Source organism: Nothoprocta perdicaria, unplaced genomic scaffold (assembly GCF_003342845.1).
Source record: "Nothoprocta perdicaria isolate Ctin4 unplaced genomic scaffold, notPer1 scaffold_45, whole genome shotgun sequence".
Classification (NCBI taxonomy): Eukaryota; Metazoa; Chordata; class Aves; order Tinamiformes; family Tinamidae; genus Nothoprocta; species Nothoprocta perdicaria.
In genome coordinates this window covers 3,843,374-3,864,221 of record NW_020455699.1, presented here as the reverse complement: position 1 = coordinate 3,864,221, position 20,848 = coordinate 3,843,374, and the positions used below count along the sequence as shown (strand labels likewise).

General features: G+C 38.5%; 1 protein-coding gene across 1 annotated transcript in view; it reads right to left on the bottom strand.

The window, feature by feature from the left end:
* SPTLC1 (serine palmitoyltransferase long chain base subunit 1) overlaps positions 1 to 16,377 on the bottom strand; it is a 29,516-nt gene extending 13,139 nt beyond the window's left edge. Inside the window, exons 1-5 of the mRNA XM_026046589.1 lie at positions 16,312 to 16,377; positions 14,047 to 14,154; positions 6,490 to 6,584; positions 4,165 to 4,258; positions 3,650 to 3,722 (exon numbers count right to left, since the gene is read on the bottom strand). Coding sequence (XP_025902374.1) covers positions 3,650 to 3,722; positions 4,165 to 4,258; positions 6,490 to 6,584; positions 14,047 to 14,154; positions 16,312 to 16,377 — 436 coding nt within the window. The remainder of the gene's footprint in view (positions 1 to 3,649; positions 3,723 to 4,164; positions 4,259 to 6,489; positions 6,585 to 14,046; positions 14,155 to 16,311) is intronic.
* Between the last annotated feature and the right edge of the window lie 4,471 nt (positions 16,378 to 20,848).

The window sequence follows — 20,848 nt, the reverse complement described above, 5'->3', positions numbered from 1 at the left end:
AAAATTAAAACAAACTCAGTTTAATTGTTTTCATATCAGAAAGACTAACTATGGTTGCTTTAACAATCATCTAACGATTGTTTATTCATAGAAGCAGCATTGTAACAAATAACTTACCAAAAAGCAACTACAGTCAATCTGATCTTACTTAAAATGCCAAGTAACCCACTATTAATCAGCAGCTCTGGTAGATTTGGAAATATTTAAGTAGCACTGTGCTCATACATTGGTAATTAACATCTATTCGTTATTCGGCCACAAGCAGATGAGGCAGGCTTCCTAGTCTGTGACTAGGGAGCATAGTTACTACAGTCAGACAACAAACAGCAACATAATTTATAGCAGTTAATGATGTCCTGTTGGCAGACCATGAGTTCTTCTAAGCTGATGCTTCCACTATATCCAGCACAACTATCACTATAATTGAAAACTGCTCTTGTCAGGCTGCAAACACATTCTGTGTCCTGAATGTAATTAACGTCAACTGGAGGGGTCGCACCTCAAGCCAGGTTACTCATCCTTTAGAATCAACTGACAAAATTATGCACATATTTCCCAAATCAATTCAGTTAAAATGATCTAGGTTAGTAACAAAACACTAAATCAAAAGATTAAGGAAAGAAATGCCATGTGTTGAGTGAAGTTACTTCAGAAGCTGCCAGAAGCAGAAAGGTAACAAAGGCTTAAGGATCCTGCCTAAGCAAGAAAACCTGTATCAGCCAAACTTATTTGAATTGCTTAAATACCTTGCCACTAAGTGCTTCTGCTGGAAGATGGGACAGTCAGAGAATTACACCTTTTATCAACAGGCTTATGGGCAACACTGGGCTTATGGGCAAATAGAGTTCCATAGTGAGACTAGAAAAAAAAATCACCTCTAGCCAAATGTTATCTTTTTTTTTTTTTTTTTTGCAATTTTCCAAAGTTCATCAAAACTAAGTTCAAACGAACAAACAAAAAATGGACCATATAGATTTTTTAATATCCTCTGAGGCATCATTACTTCTGTGTTCATATTTCTAGCATTGTAAGGGTGTAGCAAAAGCTTTTTTTTAAGATTTGTAAAAAGCCATATGAAAGACAAATAGTGCAATGCTTCAAAGAAATAGCATAATCACTTGATGTATATGTTTACACAATAATAGCAAGGGGTACATCTTCAAAGGACAGCCTCTCAAATCCAGTCAAAAAACATCTATAAACTGTATGTCTTGAACTTCCTTTTCTGAATGTTTACCTGAGCATCAAAAATGGAAGAGGAGTTTGTTTACTCTCTTTTTATTGAAAGTCAAAATGTTTATTCACTCGATTCTTCTTTTAAAGTTTTCTTATCCTACCTATCACTGTGATCCAGCTGTAGTAGCTATACTAAACACACTCAGAGAAAGCTACAATAGCCCTTTTTCTCTAAAAGTCTTGAAAAGGAAGGATACTGATTATCTACTTTCCAACAGGAATGTTAAGTCTTTTGTAAGCATCCTTTTTTTCGTTTCTACATGAACTTCAGGAATCTCGGAGCTGGAACTGAATCTACAGCTAAGCTTTATATATGTACTTCGATTCAATTGCTGAACATAAAGCCCCAAAATGATCTTTTTTTTTTTTTTTTTTTTTTTTTTCCCCCTCTCCTCTTCTCTCTCTTCTTTCTCCTCCCTGACAGCAAGCACCAGAAAATGCTGACTGGCAACATGGCATGTTCGGCCAAAAATGTTCTTTTTTGAAGTCTTATCAGCTAAAAATTTCAAATTAGGGGGAACAAGGACTAAACTATTATTTTGATTACCAAGTTATTGATGCCTAAAGGGAAAAAAATGCTTTATTGGAGAGCAATACCTGCAACCTTCAACTAGTATGTTTGATTGGAAAAGATGAAGAGATCATCACCCAGTTAAAAATGAAAACTTGCATGCTTCTCATTGAGCTTTTGCTCAACAACAAGTACTGTAATGCACAGAGGCTATAGAAAATAGTGAGCTAAAGAAATATAGTGAGAAAAAAAAGCAAACAAATATAATCAGATTCTATTAAAGAGAGAAAAAAAATCTTAGAATTCTGTTAAATATTCTCATTCTTGGCAAGATTTAAGTCTTCTGAACGCAAGCACTGCAGGTAAGACTTCAATAGAGCATAAAAAGAAGCTGATACGAATGAGTACCACTCAACAGAAAGAATGCTTTGTTTAATTTAAATGAATGAAACTGGTGAATCTGAAATGCCTATGACAACATCAGTTAAAGCTGCACTATCATTCCATCACAATAAAAACAGATTACTATCTAAATCACCTATTATTCACTGAAATAATTTGCTGTATTAATTTTAGTCAGGTTACATTGCAGCTCTCCTTTCAGGTAGGCTAATCACTAACACAAATATATTTGCACAGAGGCAGATATGACCAAAACATCTTTCTGCACACTTACAAAATCTAAATATAGCTAGCAATGTCAATAATTGCCAGTTTGGAGTTTGGCATGTACTAATATCCAAGTTCAGAGTAGGACTACTGAGACCAAAGCCCCTATCTCCTTTTATAAATCTTATTTGCAAGGTCACTTTACTTCTGAGTAAGCTAGCAACAAAAATCTATAAAAGCTAAAACCTACAAAAACCTCAAACAAATAAACCCACCCTCACCTTGTCATTATGGAGAAAATCACCATAAAGACTCAGTCTTTCATGATCCTAGTCATATTTCATGGTTAGCAAGGGAATTCCCTACTGAATCGAGATCATCTGAGGGAATCTGGCTTCCCAAAACTCTCCTGTGATCAACAAGCTACTATAACCTTGATTAGAAAAGAACTCTATCTTCAGACTAGTATCTTCAAGACAGATGGTCAAATACTTGATTTTGTTCTGATATATGGTATTTCTAAAAACAAAATAGATGTAGCAACTATGTCACCAGTTAATCTGATTAACTAAAAAAGTCAAAGTTAGTCTTATGCTGAATTCTGGTCAAGCCTACCTCTATGAAATCATCTCAGCATAAATACACTGCAAATTCCATTACCTCTGGAAAGCATCTGTAAGGCTCAAAAGAAACAAATTTGTATTTTTAGCCTACAACTGGGTGGCATTCATWTTACTCTTCGGTTTCCAGTAAGTATTTTACCAACATCTATGAAAAATCACTTCAAGTGGCTGATATTAAGCAGCTTATTTGTTCTTAGTAAGAGCGAAAAAATTGTCAGTAACACCCTCTTTCATTCTCTCCACAGAATWAGAAAAATCTAACTAAGCTTTAGCACAGAATCCCAAGGTCAGGCTGCCCTCTTCTGGCCTTCTTAGGAACATATTGCTAACTGAGACTCATAAATTCATTATACTTGATTACATGCTAATAAGTTTATTTTCTCCACTGTGGCAGTCAATGCTAGAGTGGACTATATTTAATTTTGTAACCTTTGTCCAAGAAAGGGCAGAGTTTTTTGTCTGAAAGGACAGAGAAAAAAACGCATAAAAACTGAAAAACAATGTTATAAATGCTTCTAATCCTTACTAYTACAGTAAGAAAAATGTTAGAGAGTAATTGTTCTTCAGACTGAAAGAAATAACTTGCTACCAATATGTAGGACTACTTTGTCCAGCTGACTATTGAAGTCTAAATATCTTTAAAGGTAAATCAGAATTAAAAGTTACTAACCAAAAGTGCCATAGAATCCTCTAGGTCCACAAGTGCCAACACCATACTTCTTYAGAGATGCCTGCGCTGCATTCTTTAATAGAAAAAAATATTACATGAAACATTTATTCCCAAAATAGATTACCAGTTCTTCTATACAACTCATACAACGTCATGCCACTGTATATTTACTAATTCTTGCTCCACAGAAAGAATAACTGCATAACAAATTCTGTGAATTTATTCCACACTACAACTATTTTAGACTAGTGTTTAAGCATCATTCATTGTATTTTACAGAAAACTTACAACAGACACTAATCTAATATGCAACATCAACAACTCCAAACAAATGCATCAAAGTTTTACAGAAAAAAATGTGAACAGCATAAGGCTTATGATCTTCCTCGCCATTTMGAAGTGGTGCCATGTTCCTTGACAAAGTTTGAATTTTCTGAAGCCATTCCTAATTTTAAATTAACATACAGACTCAAAGAAAAATCATGTAATACAGAAAAAACACAGGAAACACATACCTTAACGTTTTCATTATCCAGAAGTCCAAGGAAATTAAATGATGCAAAGTTTATACATTCCTTGCCATTAACAGTGATTTTATGAGTGGGAGGACTAAAAAGATTAGAAAGAACTATTATTAYAAATGAAAAGTTGTTGTTTTCATAAACAGTCAAATTGCAGCTGAGCTTTTTTTTCATTTTATTTTTCCTCTAACAGCAAAAGGCAAAAGCACTTTCAATATRCTCTTTTCCCACTTCTCTCCCTTTAACCACCAATTGACAGCAAAGTTCAGTGTCGAGGCACGAAAAACAAGGAAAAGTCAAATTCCTGTAGCTTAATAAAAAAATCCTTAATAGTTCGGGAAGAAATTTAAGAAAAAATTTAGAGTTTGTTTTATTGAAAACCTATTTCATACAAAGCTGACTAATGTTCACTAACAACTTGTGACGGAGAAAGCTGAAGCTCTCATCAAAACACAGACTTAATTTGCTAACAGATTCTTTCCCAGTCTTCTAAAGGACCATTACTTTTTAAGTACCCCAAAATAGGCATGTTAGCAATACCATATGGAGTGCTTTGCAACCTCAAAAATACCATAAACAATTAGTCTTTGCAAGAGGAAAAAAAAAAAAAGTTCTTTATAGTTTGCCTCATCTCACTTGTTCTAGTAAAATACATTTCTTAAGGTATCACTGTATCATCATGGATTTGCTTACCATCTAGCAACATAAATCACTGGGATTTTGTTTAACAAAAAAAACAAAAAGGAAAGGAAAAAAATGTTGACCATAAAAAACATGTTAACACATACAAAATGAACGACAAACTGTTTTACATACTAAGGAAGGGTGAAGTCTGTCCCCTCAAGACTGTGAGTCAAAAAAAAAMTTTACCACTTTACTGAAATATTTAATACTTTTTAGAATAGCTATGAGCCTATACAAAACCAATCCACATATTACATCTAATATGCAGTATTTAATTACCACAAACAAATATAATCGAGACATACCTAGGTCGACATTCATAGGAGACATTARCACATCATAATCACTAGCATCAGTATAGTTCCTCCTAAAATGCTAAMTGAAAATGCTCGACAGAAATTCTCTTCACTTGCAATTAGGAGAAAGAAACTTTAATTTTTTGTATTACCTCTGAAACTCTGCCTAGGCTGATAGGCCAGGTTTCAAGCTTATTGCTGTTCTGCGTGTAAGGGTAAAGTGATTGCCTAGCAGACTAAACCTTAGCACACAGATACAAAGTTGTCCCCATAACATCTGTTAAGTTCAACAGCAATAACATATTAATTCTACTTCTTTTCTACTTCTACTGCAGTAGGTTGCCTGCACTGGAAGGTCCTAAATAATTAAGCATTTCCTGAAACAAGCTAAAAGGTTTCTTTGTTCCAATCTTAAAAAAAAGAGAAAACCAAAAGAAACTCCTTCAACCTCCTTTTGCTCTAAAGCTACTGCTTTGTTTCAAAGTCCTGAATAAAACAGGGTGAAAAACAGACACTCTTCATATAATAGAAGTCAATTAAAACAGGTATCCTTTTCCACAGCAATCATTTCTTCCCTGTATTGGTCAGGCCTTCAAAATGCAGCAACTTCTGAGAACAAAATATATGTCATAACTTCATTTGAAAGTATTAATGTCACTGTCAGAATATTAAGAATGTTTACATTTTATATGTTATCAACATAAGTAAACAAAGTCGATGCTTTCTTAAGCAATTTCTGAAATACTGTGATTCCTGGCTGAAACACTACAGATGTTTTTATAAATCTCAAAACATCCACCTAACAGTGTAAAGCTGACCTATAATTCCCTGAAAAAATATGCAATTTCTTCACACAACAACTTTACCATCAAGCATATTCATATTTATTGTCCAAATTTATTATCCTTAAAAGGCACTATGCTTCACAACATACCAAAATGCCAGTCCTCAAATCAAACTCATGTGAAATGTTTTGTGTCCCCTTAACTCCACAGCCACAAGAGTCTGCAATCACTTCTAGACCTCTAGGTCTACTCTAATATTAAAACACTTCAAGATTACCAAACACTATATACCTAAATAAATGCTAGGACAAAACCACAAATCAATATTTTAAAAACTGCTGAATTAAATCATTTAAATTAAGAAACTCTATCTTAAGATTGTCTTTATAAGAAGACCTTTCTAGTGGTAAATCCAGTCCTGTTAGCTACAATGGCAGTTCACTCATGAAAGTTTTGAGGGCTACTGAAATCCTTGCATAGCAACCCACTTAGAAATACAGACATCAACAACTGTTTAGGCTGAAATAAAAACAGTTTACTTTAGTCATATTTACCCTGAAACAATGTTATAGTTGAGAGCTGGGTGGTCTTTTGACACAGGAGGAACAAGCGGCTCCGGCTGCCATTCTTCAATCAATTCTTCTTTTTCCTGAAAAGAAGAAAGCATACTGCTTAAAAAAAGGATTTTCATTAGGAAAAAAAATTGATACAATAGTGGGAGTAACAGGTGAGCAAAATAACACATATGCATTTTCCATACAGTGGAGAATACAGACTTCAGAATATTTGAAATGAGGAGGACAACTACTAAATCACTTATCCTTGCCTAACCATGGAGGAATAGCAAAAGCATATTCATTTTTAAGTGCTTTACAAATTTATTCCAAAACTTAAATTTCATGAAGGACATGCACAGAACCAATATCCCAGATAAATTTATGTGGGACCAGACTAATGTATTTTACTAAGAAATTATACAAAAGATAAAAGACATCAGCAATTATTAAGACAAATCATCTACCTGTTTCCTCTTGCCATGAAAGAAGAACTTTTTCAGATGATTATTTATCACATGTGCATTGTTACACTGGTAACATAGTTGTTAAAATGCTAACTTTGAATTTTATGATTATGGTGTTGTTAAATTTCTCTATTACTTCTCAAAGTAGCACAGTCTTTAAGACTGCGTATTTCAATACCTAAGTATTAATACTATCATTGATTTTTAAAAATCTCCCAGCTTAACCTTTTCCCATTTTTATTTTTCTTATTAAAAAATCTTTCAAAAACTTCAAGATAAATAAAAAACTAAGATATTGGAAATCAGAAGGAAACTATAGTTAATGACATCTTCAACTCTCCTTCATTTGCATTGCTTTCCTTTTTCTAAACTAATGAATAACTATTTTAAGTATTGCTGAAATATTAATTAATATCCCAAGAACTTGGTAAAGGTCTATTTCAAAACTCAAATGGAAATCTAAATACTCATGTATTTCAAAAGAGATATTTTTATGGGAGCACAGTCACTTGTTTTTTTTTAATACTTTGCAGATGTACTTTAAATACCATTTATTCTCCTTTCTCATGTTGGATTTCTTACTAGATTACGCAGGAGGCATATATTTAAAGGGAAGTAAGTGCCATTAGTATGTACAACTGAATTAAATTTAAACATGTTCAGTATTTTGAAGTAGCTAGAATTACGTTAGAATTACAGAATCACAAAATCCTTAAAGTTGCAAGGGACCTTTAGAGGTCACCTAGTCCAACTCCCCTGCACACACAGAGTCACCTACAGCAAGAGATGCTTAGTTTCTTTACCCACTGCAGACAAGCCCCTGAGCCCTGCAYACAGCTGCAGCACATGGATTGGAATGATATTTCTTCAGGGTTAAGCACTAAAGCTACACATCTGCTCTGTACCAATGCCATCCACATGCATGGCAAATAGCAGACTGGAATACTTAATTAAGAAAACGAAAACAAATAACTAATAGAGAACTGATCAAAGTTAAACTGAGCTATTAATTGAAAAACAAAAGAGGATGTCACTATACATGCTTACACAGCCTTCAATCTGCTCCTCTATACTTAGTATCCACACATTTCAAGTCCCTATAGCTTCTATCAGTAGTTWAATGCCCAGTTTAGAGCATCAAAAATAATTTCAAAAAGCCTTAGGAAATGGCATAAATCAGGTAGAAAACAATGCAGCCTGTCAGTTACAGAAGGACAAATAAAAAAACCCAAATACTTAAAGACTTTAACATAAAGAARGTTTAAATGTTTATTATTACAAAATAGTTCAGAGGCAGAGTAGGCAATATTACACACCTCTTCTTCAAAAGGGCAATATTAAAGCTAAGCAAACAAGTACTTTGCTTTTTCTTTCTTTCTTAAATTTCGAACTCTGGGTACCAAGTATCATTGAACAGTTTAAATACTTAAGCGTAGAAATTCGGTTAAAAACTCTSCAACATGGAATTCAGCAGAAAGAAAAGTGACATTTACAAAAAGGCATTATAACTAAAATAAGCCATCATAATAAAATTGTAACTGACATGTGTGAATATGCAGTTCCTAATTAGTACTTCTCTTCCTTCCACTCATACCAACTTGTGAGAAGCTTTGATTCATTCKTCAAAATGAGTAAAGCACACAAAAACTAACAGCATAGGTGACAAGATGTGTCAATAACCTGACTTCCCCCCCCACCAATACAAAATGCAATATACAGAAGAGTAAACCCCATTCTCAAAAGCAAAACCTCACTAGTTCCAGCGCATATTAACAGCCACCTGCTACCTTACTCCATTTTAAAGAACACAAAGACATAAAGGACAAACATTTCTACCTTCTTCTCTCTTATCTTCTCCTTCCACATATTTTCCTGTATGCACTGCACAGGCAGCAGTGTACCAAATATTTCGATAGCAGAAGTTTCTTTACTACTGTGGAAGACTAGGGACATTGAGGACATTGTAGTCTGTACCAAACCCACCCTATCAAGAGACTAAACTGGATCAGCCAACTGGCCTCTCCTGTTGACCTTTTGGACTAAATGCTTATGAGTATCTCTCGACCTTATGAGAAGTTCATTAATATAAGATGCAGTAAAAGCAGGTTTCCATGGAGTGACTGCCTTGGAAAGCTTTTACTCCAATATCCTCACATTTAACAGCACTTCTGTCTTGCACCTTCCACAGATTACAACACTTTAGACCAGTATAAAGAATTAAAATGATAATTTTCAAGTGTACAGAAAAACAGTTTTTGACTTGCAGCTGTGGAATCTTTAATATATGGTTGATTCACTTGGTTCTTCTCATTTCACGCTATGGCAATTCCCTTTTGATAAAAAAAACCCACAAAATACCAATTTCTCTCACTCTGGCTGTAACATAAGTGAATTCATCTCTCATCTACTCCTTCCCTTTTATAATTTTTATACACACACACACATATTTATACTGCTGGAGAGTGAATAACTTTTATTTTTAAAGACCAAATAGTAACACTAAGTAACAGAAACACTTCAGCTGCACACACATCTAAGGCATATTATTTAACAAGTTGCTTTGCTGACCCTGTTTTTCAAACTGGGTAATAATTACGTTCATGTAGATGGTTGTTTGGTAACGCAAGTATTTTGAAGCAGTGTAATACACACATCTGTGTCAATATGCACAGATTAATTCATTTTTATTTGCAATCATTACATTCCTCAAATCGTAGCTCTCTAATTTGGTATTTACAGAATCATGATATATCAGCATACCATAAATTGCCACAAACCATGATTCACACTAGCTGGAAGTTTCTCTCTGTCAAGCCATATTAATATTTAGAAGAATTTTTATAYATGTAGGAAGTCTTCCCTGAAAACAACTGAAAACCTTTAACAGGAACAATCCACCTCTGTTCTTCTCTGCAGAACTGCCCATGTCAGAATAACATGTGTGCAAAGTGCTTCGTTCCCATTGCCTACAAAATTTCTAATCCATTTATTAGACATTTTTTCTCTGACAGGAACTCACTAATACCCTAATATCTCTATAGTTTAACTTTTCTCACACTATGGCTGTAACAGAAGTACTGAAATCAAAAAACATTTCTGTGTAAGAGGAATTTTTAAGAGGTTTCTTGCAACAACCTCAAAGATAATGCAAGAAGCTCATTATCATGTATTTTAGAGTTGAAGTCTTTTCTGGCAGGCTTCTTGCTCTCATACCAATGCTACGTGGTTGGAGAGCATGCATTGCATCATTCTGCAACAAGCCACCTCTTGTAACCTACTACACTCTTTACTAGCACTGTTACTTTTCTATATAAGTAGCATACTGCCTGGCCATAGATTCATTAGTACCTCCTGCAATCCTAAGCTATCAAGCACTGACAGTCACAGAGAAGTACTCCCATCCTTCTAGCTAATGACTTGGGAAACTGTGTTATTAAAAGATGCTAGACAATCAGACTGAAAAGTTGATTACTGCTTGAAATTAGTATGGAAGTACTCTTGCTACACTTTTGACTAAATGGAGAACCTACCTTTAAGGTGGATTTCTTCACTATTTCAGAAGTGAGACTGCCCAGTTCACTTAGTTGCACAAGATGCCACCTACCTCTGACTCCCCAGAACAGGCTAGTCCTGAAAGATGGTGTTACATGGCTACGCAATAGTGCTATTATATGGTAATTTGATCCAGCTCTGCTCTGGCAGCATCCCCCACAATAACTTCAAGAAATTCCACATATGGTTACCRGGTTGTTCAACATGAAGGCAGTCAGTACTCCACTGTGAAGTCTACAGCACCTGTACCCATACAACCTACTCATTCCTTCTGGTGTGGCAGAGATTGGGCACTGCAGTGYGAATCAAACCAAAACAAGACAGATGACAAATCAGTGCTCTCCTTGCTGAGCAGCTGACATGTTCCAACATGCAGCTCAACAAGCACACAGATGCCTCTGTCTGGGATGCCATATTGCATAAAACAGACCAGTATCAACTGTCTGAGGATATTTCATGAAAGTTAAGTAGTTTCTGCATCCAAGATTGAAAAGTTATTTTTGCAATTCTCACTTGAATTACAAGAATAGGACTCAATCACTCTAAACTTCTATTATATTAGTCTCCTTACTTCTTCATCTGTAGTAGGCCTATACAAGCACTGCTGTACTTACGCCTACTTTCAAAAAACTGTGGCGGCAGACTAGACATTTTCCTATAAATATTGTTCTTCCTACTGAAAACATTACCACTTCACAGCTCTGAAGGGGGAAGCAAAGACAACTAGATCAGCTTAAACCTGCCATCATCAGTTGTCAACTAGCTTATGCTATCAGATTAGGGATCATTCACTCGCTATACTTCTTGCTACCAAGATATAGACAACAAAAAGAAAGAGCTGATAAAACTTTCAGCATCCTAAGTCAAGGCATTTGCTCTAAGACATCTCTTTGCAAATTGCGTATTTTTACTTCTGTGCCTTGCATCTTTGAGTTAATACATCCAGCATCTATACAATTAAATCTTTATCACTTTGGTTTCTTGCTAGCAGAAACAAAAGGTTGTGTACAACCTTTTCTGGCCTAGAAAKGTTGTACCTCATCAGATGAGGACAGCAGTAATATTATTGCCTCTGTTCATCAGAAATCCTGCTATCACCGTCATGACAATGAACTTGATTCTTACATCCTGCCGAAACAGGACCTTTACCAAGTTTGAGCCATTTCCATATGTTCTTTTTTTCCTTCAATTCAGAGTCCCTGTTCTCATCCAGCTTCAGCAGACAATCTGCCTTTGCAAACTCCCAAATGCTCACTGCCCAAAGCTAAAAAGATGCAGAACAAAACTCCCACACACACTATTCCAGATTTATCTGAGTGCTTTTGTGAACAACTTTAGGTCAGGTCCGTCAGTGAATGAAGGAAATGATACGCAACCAGATGATACAATTCAACACACACACACACAGAAATACTTGTGTGATCATCAGTGCTGTCAGGAAGAGACAGGGTTCAGCTTTGTTCAGGTCGACAATTACCAAATCCAGTTTGATGCAAGAGTAGCAGAGCATTTCTTACCACCATCTACGACCAAGAGGTTGAATTAAAAAAAAAAAATTGAAATTGTTCTCCTGATTCGCTAAAACATCAGAGATTAAAACTATCGCAGGAGAGGAACAGTGAATTCTCTATTGAATACTTAACTATACTAGTAGTATGTGAGCAGTACTATATATACATATATATATATATATATATATATATTAGTATGTAACAGGTCAAGGGAGGTGATCCTGCCCCTCTCCTCAGCTCTGGTGAGATCGCACCTACAGTACTGTGTGCAGTTCTGGGTTCCCCAGAACAAGAGGGATGTGGAGCTTCTGGAGAGGGTCCAGTGGAGAGTGACAAAGATGATTAAGGGACCGGAACATCGCTCATGAGGAGAGACTGAGTGAGCTGGGCCTGTTTAGCTTGGAGAAGAAAAGGTTGAGAGAGGATSTGAATAACGCATATATGTACATGAAGGGAGAATGTAGGGAGGAAAGGATCAAGCTCTTCTCATTGGTGGCCAATGGGGACCTACTGACCACAGGACAAGGGGAAATGGGTGAAAGTTGAAACATAGGAGGTTCCATCTCCATGTGAGGAGGAACTTCTTTCCTGTGAGGGTGACAGAGCAGTGGAACAGGCTGCCCAGGGAGGYTGTGSAGTCTCCCTCTACGRAGGCCTTCAAAACCTGCCTGGATGCCACCCTGTGCCACATGCTCCAGGTGTCCCTGCTTGAGCAGGAAGGTTGAACTAGATGATCTCTAGAGGTCCTTTCGAACTCTGAATATTCTGTGATTCTATGAGCGGACTTCTCCCTAATGGACTTAACCACGGGCTACCTAAAAAGCTGCTGCATTATTTTCTTAGMTGATCTGAACATTCAGTGCTTTGGCAGTCTAGAGTCCTCCTTGCATTCACTTCTTTGCATTTTTAATACAAAAGATAAACATCCAGAACCCAACAATCACTTCAAAAGCCTCATCAAATCTTAACCACCCTTTCCTGATTTCTGCTCAGTTCATCTCTCACCTGTTGATGTTTAATTAGAACAAACACACACACACATCCCAGTGCTAGGACACTTTAGACTGTTTACTCTCTTTCCAAAGGGAATGCTTCCTGTAGATGTGCTCACCTCTATAGCTCTATGTCTCCAGACCTTGCATCCCATTCAATGATCCTGAAATACACTTTACTGTAAAGCCCGTATGCTTTACATGTATCCCTACTGTAAGCAATATGAAAGCATGCTGGTGTGTGATACAGTCAGAATGACAAGGTATAAAAAAAATCTGCTGTAAAATACCTGCAAATCTGTTTCACAAACAAGGGTCTCTGCATCACAAAGAAATTCCAGTCTTTTATGCTATTGGTAAAGCAATTGGTGAATTACTTTAAGTTCTGGTAAACAAATTCTGGCAAAGCCTATTATCTACTTGGGATTTCAGATCAACACCTCATAGAAAGAACACAAATATCACATAGCATTATATTTCTATAGCAAATCTGTCACTGATAAAATTAATGCATTCTTGCCAATCTCAGTATTTTCACATTAAAAGAGTATGTCCAATCACCCTTCCTATATACCCATTTATCCCCCGTTATTATGAGAGACTGTGCCTCAGACAAACTAATCCTGGGAAACCTCCAGGACAAATTCTGCTCATTCCTGATAGTTTCTAGATAGAGGCCATGGGAAAATTTCAGTCTTCACACACTAGTTCATCGTTTGTTGCTGTTTGTAATAAGTTTACATTTTAAAAGAAAGCCATATCTAAATCAGAACTGGTGCCAGGTATTTATGGCTCAGCAATTCTTCTATGGTCACATCATTTCTTGAACAGTGATATGTAGTACAGTGTTTACTTTAAGAGCAACACCTCAAGTGTGTAAGTAATAAGTGGTTTCTTATCCCAATGTAAGAAATCTCCACTAAAAAGAAAAACTCTAGCTTTATATGCAATGTGACAGTGACTCAATTCATTGATCTTCAAATACATGAACAGTTATAAATTGTTGCTATAAAAATGAGAAATTTCCCAACATACCTTGGGTGTTAGATCAGATCGTTCTTGAAGCTTATAAGTCTTGGAAAAAAGGAGTCTGATTATCCATAATATTAGAATTCCCTCCAAAATGAGATGGTAAGCTGGTGCCTGGAAATAAAACAAAAAATGAGAGAGCTGAAGCACTGCAGATAAGGCTTAGAAGCTGCAACAGTGACTGGGAAAGGAAAAAGTTTTCACAAGAGCAGCTGAGAGCTTAAAAGTCTCACGGCCCTCCAGAACTGGGAACTGTTATTGTCCACTAGCAGACCACAGACAGCACATGCTACTGTTGTTAACAAGGAGACCTCATCCTGCCCACAGAGCCCATTTCTGCATTCCAGCACTCAGTTTCACAGGTGCTTTGAGCTGGTACCATCCAATAGGGCCACCAAAAGCAGTTTTGCCCCCATGCAGCTTACTCTCTTGTGTGCACACAAGAGGATTTACGAATGCATACAGCAGACTAGAACATAGAAATGATGCAAGTTAAAGATAGTCTCTTCATATGATTAGCAGCAGAACCAGTTTAAAGCATGCATGGAACTATACTATCACTACTTGACATCTAGTTTTAAATGACTGGTTCAGTTACTCCTTCCCAGCAAGGTTCCAGTCTACACTGCCGAAGTCAACCCCTGCTAAAGTGCACACATATTAATCCATGTTCAACTCAGTCGAAAAGCTCTCAGGTGTATAGTTTCTGGTGGGATCTGACATGCAAACAAGGGACACAGAATGCACCACACATCCAGGAACAAAAGGAAACTGAATACTAAGTTTTAAAACCAGTAAAGAGTTTTAAGGCATTACCAGATTACAAGCAACGCAATTATCATTTGCAGAGCAGTATTTAGTTTTTAGTTTGATTTAGCTTCATTTAGTTCAGCAGAGCGATCAGGAACATGCTGGGATAATGCAAGCAGCCCTTGCAGAGAAGCCACAGCGCTCCTTGCAGACAACTTTCCTGTGTTTCTCCACACCTACTGCTATCCTGAATTCAATGCACTACATTGATCCACCAGCAYTGGTAGCAAAGCACTTCCATACATATACTGCAAAACCTGTAATAAATATCTTTAAAAGTTACTAATCACATAATCACAGAATGGTTAAGCTTGGAAGGGATCTCTAGAGATCAATCATTGCCTGAGGAGTATCAGGTGGTATTTTTCTCCCATTTTACAACACAAATAGGACAATACAACACTAAGAAGGCAATCTCAGTAAGAATAACAGATATTGTCGGCACCACACTCTTGAGAAAAAGTATTTCTCAAAGGGCCCAGTCCAGGGGTTTTCTCTGAGGAAGTGTGAGGCACTCAGCTTAGGAACTCCACATTTACACCTGGCATTACCAAATCAGACATACATAATATCCAACCAGACCTTGAATCCTGAGGAGCCTGTTCACACTTAACACAGAGAAAAACTGAGCTTCAAACTTCTGTGAATAAACTATTCCAGGAATCSTCCAGTATTATTCTGGAGCTCTTCAGTTTCCTTTCCACCTGCCTCATCTTGCAGAGAAAGGAAATCAGAGAGATTAACTCAGTAGAAAGACCCCTGCTAAGCTCCTGTGGATGGGGAAATGCAAGGACACRCTACCTGGCAGCACCATGGAGGAAAGGCACAGAGATGACAGTCTCTGACTAGTCAYTTATTAAAATGCTCACCTTTATTCACCCAAACACACAAACTACACCCTTAGCAGCCTCACAGCTATACCACAGACTGCATTTTTTTCCTAGGGTCTGTTATTTTAAAATACCTGCCATATTTAATCTCTGCTGGTTTCAAATGCCGATCCTGCGTTCCCAACACCCAGCTAATTCGGGAGGAAGAGAAGGAGCCAGACTGCTGACACAACAGCACTGCCCATCACTAGGACACACTTTTCATACCCCGAAACAAAGTCCAGACACCATCGTGCCATTCCGATTTCCCCCGCGGGGACTCCGGCACAGACACAGGTTTCCCTTCTTGTGCAAACACGGCTCATAAACGACCAAGCCTGACTTTACACTGGAGGCACGCCGCCCGTGAGAGCAAGCTTATCCGGCTCCAGCGGCGAGGCGCAAGCCTCGCACGCAAGGTTACCCGCCAGGACAGGGKCAGAGCGGCGTGGTGACCCGCACACGCGTGCCGGGAGGGCTCCGGCCGCGCAGGCCCCTCTCCGGCGGCGGCGGGCCCACGCGCGGCCCTGCTCGGCCTCCCGCCCGCGGTCCCGCGCCCGCCGCGCAGCAGCAGCCGCCGCCGGCGCCGCACCTCGTAGAAGGCCTGCACCATCTCCACCAGCACCCACTGCTGCCCCATGGCCACCGCCGCCGCCATCGCCGCTTGGGCCTCTGCTCCGCGCTGCTCTGCGCTGCGCGGCGCCGCCGAGGGCGGGGACGGGGCCGGGCCGGGCCGCGCGTGGGGGCGGGAACGGGGCCGGCGCCGGGCGAGCGCCCCCTGCCGCCCGGCGGAGCCCTTAACGGCCCCCGCGCCGCGCCGCGGCGGGGCGGGGCAGCCGTTAACGGCCACGACGCCTCTTCGTCACAAATGCGCGTGTGTTTGTGTGCGAGTGTATTATGTGCCATTAAATAAAGAGGTGGTGGCAAGTCTGCCGGCCCCACCATCGTCAGGAATAAAGGTTTTTCAGTGCTTTGAGAAAAACTCGTGTCTCAATGGCCAGACTAGTTAAGCAACAGCCGCCCGCCTCGGCCCCCAGCTGCATGTGAAACCTCAAGGGGAACCAGATCTGAAGTTATGTAATGGTATTTCTTTTTTTTTTCTGATAATGCAGCTGTAATTCTGAGCTCAGGAACTAATAATCCCCCATTTGTTTATTCTCATTGTCATCACAAATCTTTTGTTCGTGGTTTTCTTTTTTTTTTAATTTTCTTTTGACATGGAGACCTTGACACGGAGTAGTGGGGTTAGACTAAAAGATATATATGCTTTCAGTATTAATTAAACCAATTATCATCTGAACTTACATAAGGAGATAAGCTTGGATGTATTTGCACAGGTTTCAGCATTTCTATTTCAAAAGCGGTGTTAAACAACTCAGTGTAATCCAGGTTAACTTTCCCAATACCTGTAGGCTTTCTTTTGCCTCTTCTGTACCAGAATGAAATGGGTTGAGAGAGGGAATCTKCACTTTGATTCTTGATTAACACACATTACTGTTCTTCATGGCTATATATATATATACATATATGTATAATCAGTGACTTTCTTCTTGCTGAAAACAAACAAACAAACAATTTCTTTAATAAATATAATGCTGTTTGTAGCAGCGTGGGAGTTGGTGACTTTCTGAAAGAGCCTGGAGAGAAGCAGGGTGGGAAATGAGTGCCCTTAGCAAGTGAGATAGTGCTCAGTGAAAACGGGAACAAAGGACCCTGCTGTTTCAGGAGACCTTTGGGTGATAGTTCTCTGAAGGTGAACGGCAGTCCAGGGCYTCTCTCAATTTCTTTGGGAGTTCTGCATGGACTGCTCTTCTAGGGACTGCCTTGTCTAGTTGTCAGGAYGGGTAAAGAAACTCCTAAGGCAGCAGCTCATGGGAGCACAGATGACAGTGAAAAGCTTTAGCGCTRTGGCCATCTACCAGCAGTTTCACTCTTACAGTAGGTAGTTTTTTAAATTAGTTAACCTCATTTTGACCTTTGAAATCTGTAATAGCTGTTCTTCCCCCAAACTCTGAACTTGATGCTTGCTTTCTCAAATCCTGGGCTTTGCACAGTAAAGAGGAAAAAAGATGCCATTTGAGCCTGTCTCAAGAGTCAATACAGAGATAATAAATATCCCAATTTCAGCTGCATGAGGGTTATTCTGGCCACTGCTAAATATTTTTGTGAGTCTCCAGCATCCTGCTGCAGAGGAGTACTGGGCTCTGGGGAGATGGCTGCGGCTGCGTCCTGTGCTCTAGGGGATGTGTTTGGAAGCACCAGGTCCCATGTTGCCCCAGCTGTCGTCACCGTATCAGTTGTCTTAGCAGGCTGTTGAGTGAGTTGTAACCCTCGCTCTGACTTTTGGTGTTTGCAGTGTGTATGTGTGTGATTGGCAGATCAAGAAAGACGTTTTGGGAGACCCTGAGCAAGTTGTTTCCAGATGGAACTGCGGTGAGGCTAGTAACGTACTTACCAGTAATTCTGGCAGTGAAATCTGCATGCCTGGTCTGGATTATTTTAGAACTGTGTCTCTTAAAATCAGGAGCCAGATCCTATTGTTCAGTACTTTCATTGTTCCAACACAAGGCAACTGCTACTAATCACTTAAGGCTGCTATACTCTTGACAGCAAAAAAAGAGGGGGAGGTGGAGAGAGGAGCCCTTTGCAATGACAGTTTGTGGCCAGGAAGCAAGGGGAGAGAAAAAAGAAAAGTCTTGAGTCTAGATCTGAACTTAAAGCTCTAACAAAAACTGTAGAAATAGTGCCCTATAGAAATGTCTGTTCCTGAAGTGTCATATACTGCATCTTATTCCAAATCCTCCAGTTTCTCCAGCAGCATTCCTAAATTGTTCTTATTCTAGACCTTCCTCACCAACCCACTTGATTCCAACACTGTGGTTTAAGTTTCCATCTGAGCCCCACGAAGTCATCACTTATGTGGTGGTTACCCGAAATTATTCACTGATCACTCCATAGGCACTAAAAATGGGCCGTAATAGGAACTTTGTTTTTTCTTAACATCACAGATGGCAGCAGTTGCTGGTTATCTTGCTCCCTCTTTTGTGTTAGTTATTTCTCTGGTTTAGGCTTTCTTACTCTGTTAAGTCTGAGAGAGTAGGAACTGGGATGGAAGTGAGGGAATACTTAATTGTGTAGGGAATGACAATGTTTTCTGGCATTCCTGCTTGCATATGGAGGAGAGAGTGGGGAGGGAAATGTGGGAACAGGTTCGGGGAGTCATGCAACTCTCTCCCCGCCCTCCCCCAAGGAAGAGGGATGATGACAAAGGAGATAGGAACACAAAGGTGTGTCAGTCACCATTCTCACAGAGGCTGGGCGGCAAAGCTTAGCTTATAGTGTTTGTAGTGTGTCTGGTTGACTTGTCTGGTTTGTTGACTGTGTGGCTACCCACAAAAAACAATCAAAGAAAGAGACTTGTCTTAAAGCATTGGGAAAGCAACTCTGTACCATCAAGGAGAATAGAGAGTAATATTTACTTTTTTGGGTTGCTTGTTTCTCTACTCTGTGTGTGTGTGTGTGTGTGTGTGTGTGTGTGTGTGTGTGTGTGTGCATGTGTGTAAACCTGATACTCAACCAAGATGAGTCCTGCAGCAGGCGTAGAAAATGTCCCACATCAGTTGCAAAAGGCCTTAAGCCCAGAAAACATGTCTCAACCCAACTTCTAGTGAGAAGCAGAAAGATGTTGTGAAAGAGTATTTTGCAAGTGCCGAGCAAAGAAGACTTGAATATCAGGTTCCATAATTTACCTGACACCTGGAGGAGTAATTGTTCATGAGGCAAGTGGAGTGGAGGATAAATTTCGTACTATCTGAAGCCATGTGCTACTGCATCTTGGAAATGTGCATAATACAATTTGGTGGTGAAGTAGCTCTGATTTAACTTAGCAGAACCCTATCTTAGATCTGCCTAGGAAACATCTGGAAATTAGAGCTTCTTTACACTAGGATTTATTTATGAGGAAGGCACCATTCGGAGCAGTGGTCCATGCTAGCTATCCCAAACTCTCATGGCATCATGAACAAATGTGACATAAAGTGGTGCAAAGTGAAAATGAGACCAAGCCTTTCTGTATAACCAGAGAAGCTAGTTCTGCTCTTAAACATGTGTCAAAAGAGCACTCCCTTTACTCAGTTACTGTTTTGTACAAAATTCATGAATAGCTTTGAGTGCAGGGAATGGGAGTTTTATAATAGTTGTCTTTGTATTTGTATGTTTAGAAGGGTAGCTTTCTAACAGTAACTCTATCTTTTATATTAAACACTTGTCTTAGTCTTCTGTTAATTTGAACTCACCTTTACCTTACCTAATCTCTGTAGAAATATTGTAATAGGTGGCTACAGGCTTGCAGGAAGATATCAGCTATAACTAATCTCTTTTTCTCTTTTATATTTACAAAACAATGAAAAAACTGTCCCAATATTGTACAASTGTTCACAAATATAAAAATAGCTAACAAAATGGAGTATTTCAAATAGAAGAGGTAAACTTTTTATTTAAGTTATTTAAATTGTATTAAAAATGCACTATATTTTAATGCTAAAGTATGCACTTGCAATCCTTAAAGCCACTGATACAAAAGAAAAAAAATGGTGCTATTGTTTTATGATAACAAAAACATACAGAAAAAAATAAGACTTGAAGCTGCTTGCAAGAAAGAACATAGTATACTCTTTAAAGTTTCCTTTCTCAGCCCACTCTTCTATGGGAGTTGTGCCTATCTTGGCAAGAGCTGGGAGCATTAAGCCAACTGAAAAATCAGGCCTGTGGGTAAGAGGGAGTGTTTCTCTAGCACATTCTAGTTCCTGGGCTTTAATCATGGTATCAAAAAGTCTAAAACACTTAGACAAGGTTTAACATGGTAGGTATTACTGGTGATTATTTTTGCCAGCCTAGATATCTACAATATTGGGTACACAGTCAGTAAAACAGGAATATGATACAACTGGATCCCCAGGTACAGTGACTGCAAGCCCAAAAAGTACCGTTTTTTCTTAAATTAAAAAAAAAAAAAAAAAGAAGAAGAAGAAAGAAATTTGAGAATATGAGCACCCTTTTGGAGCATAGTTACAGGGTTTTAAAGAAAAGTAACACAAAGAAACCATGAAAAGTTCCTACTTTGTAGATTT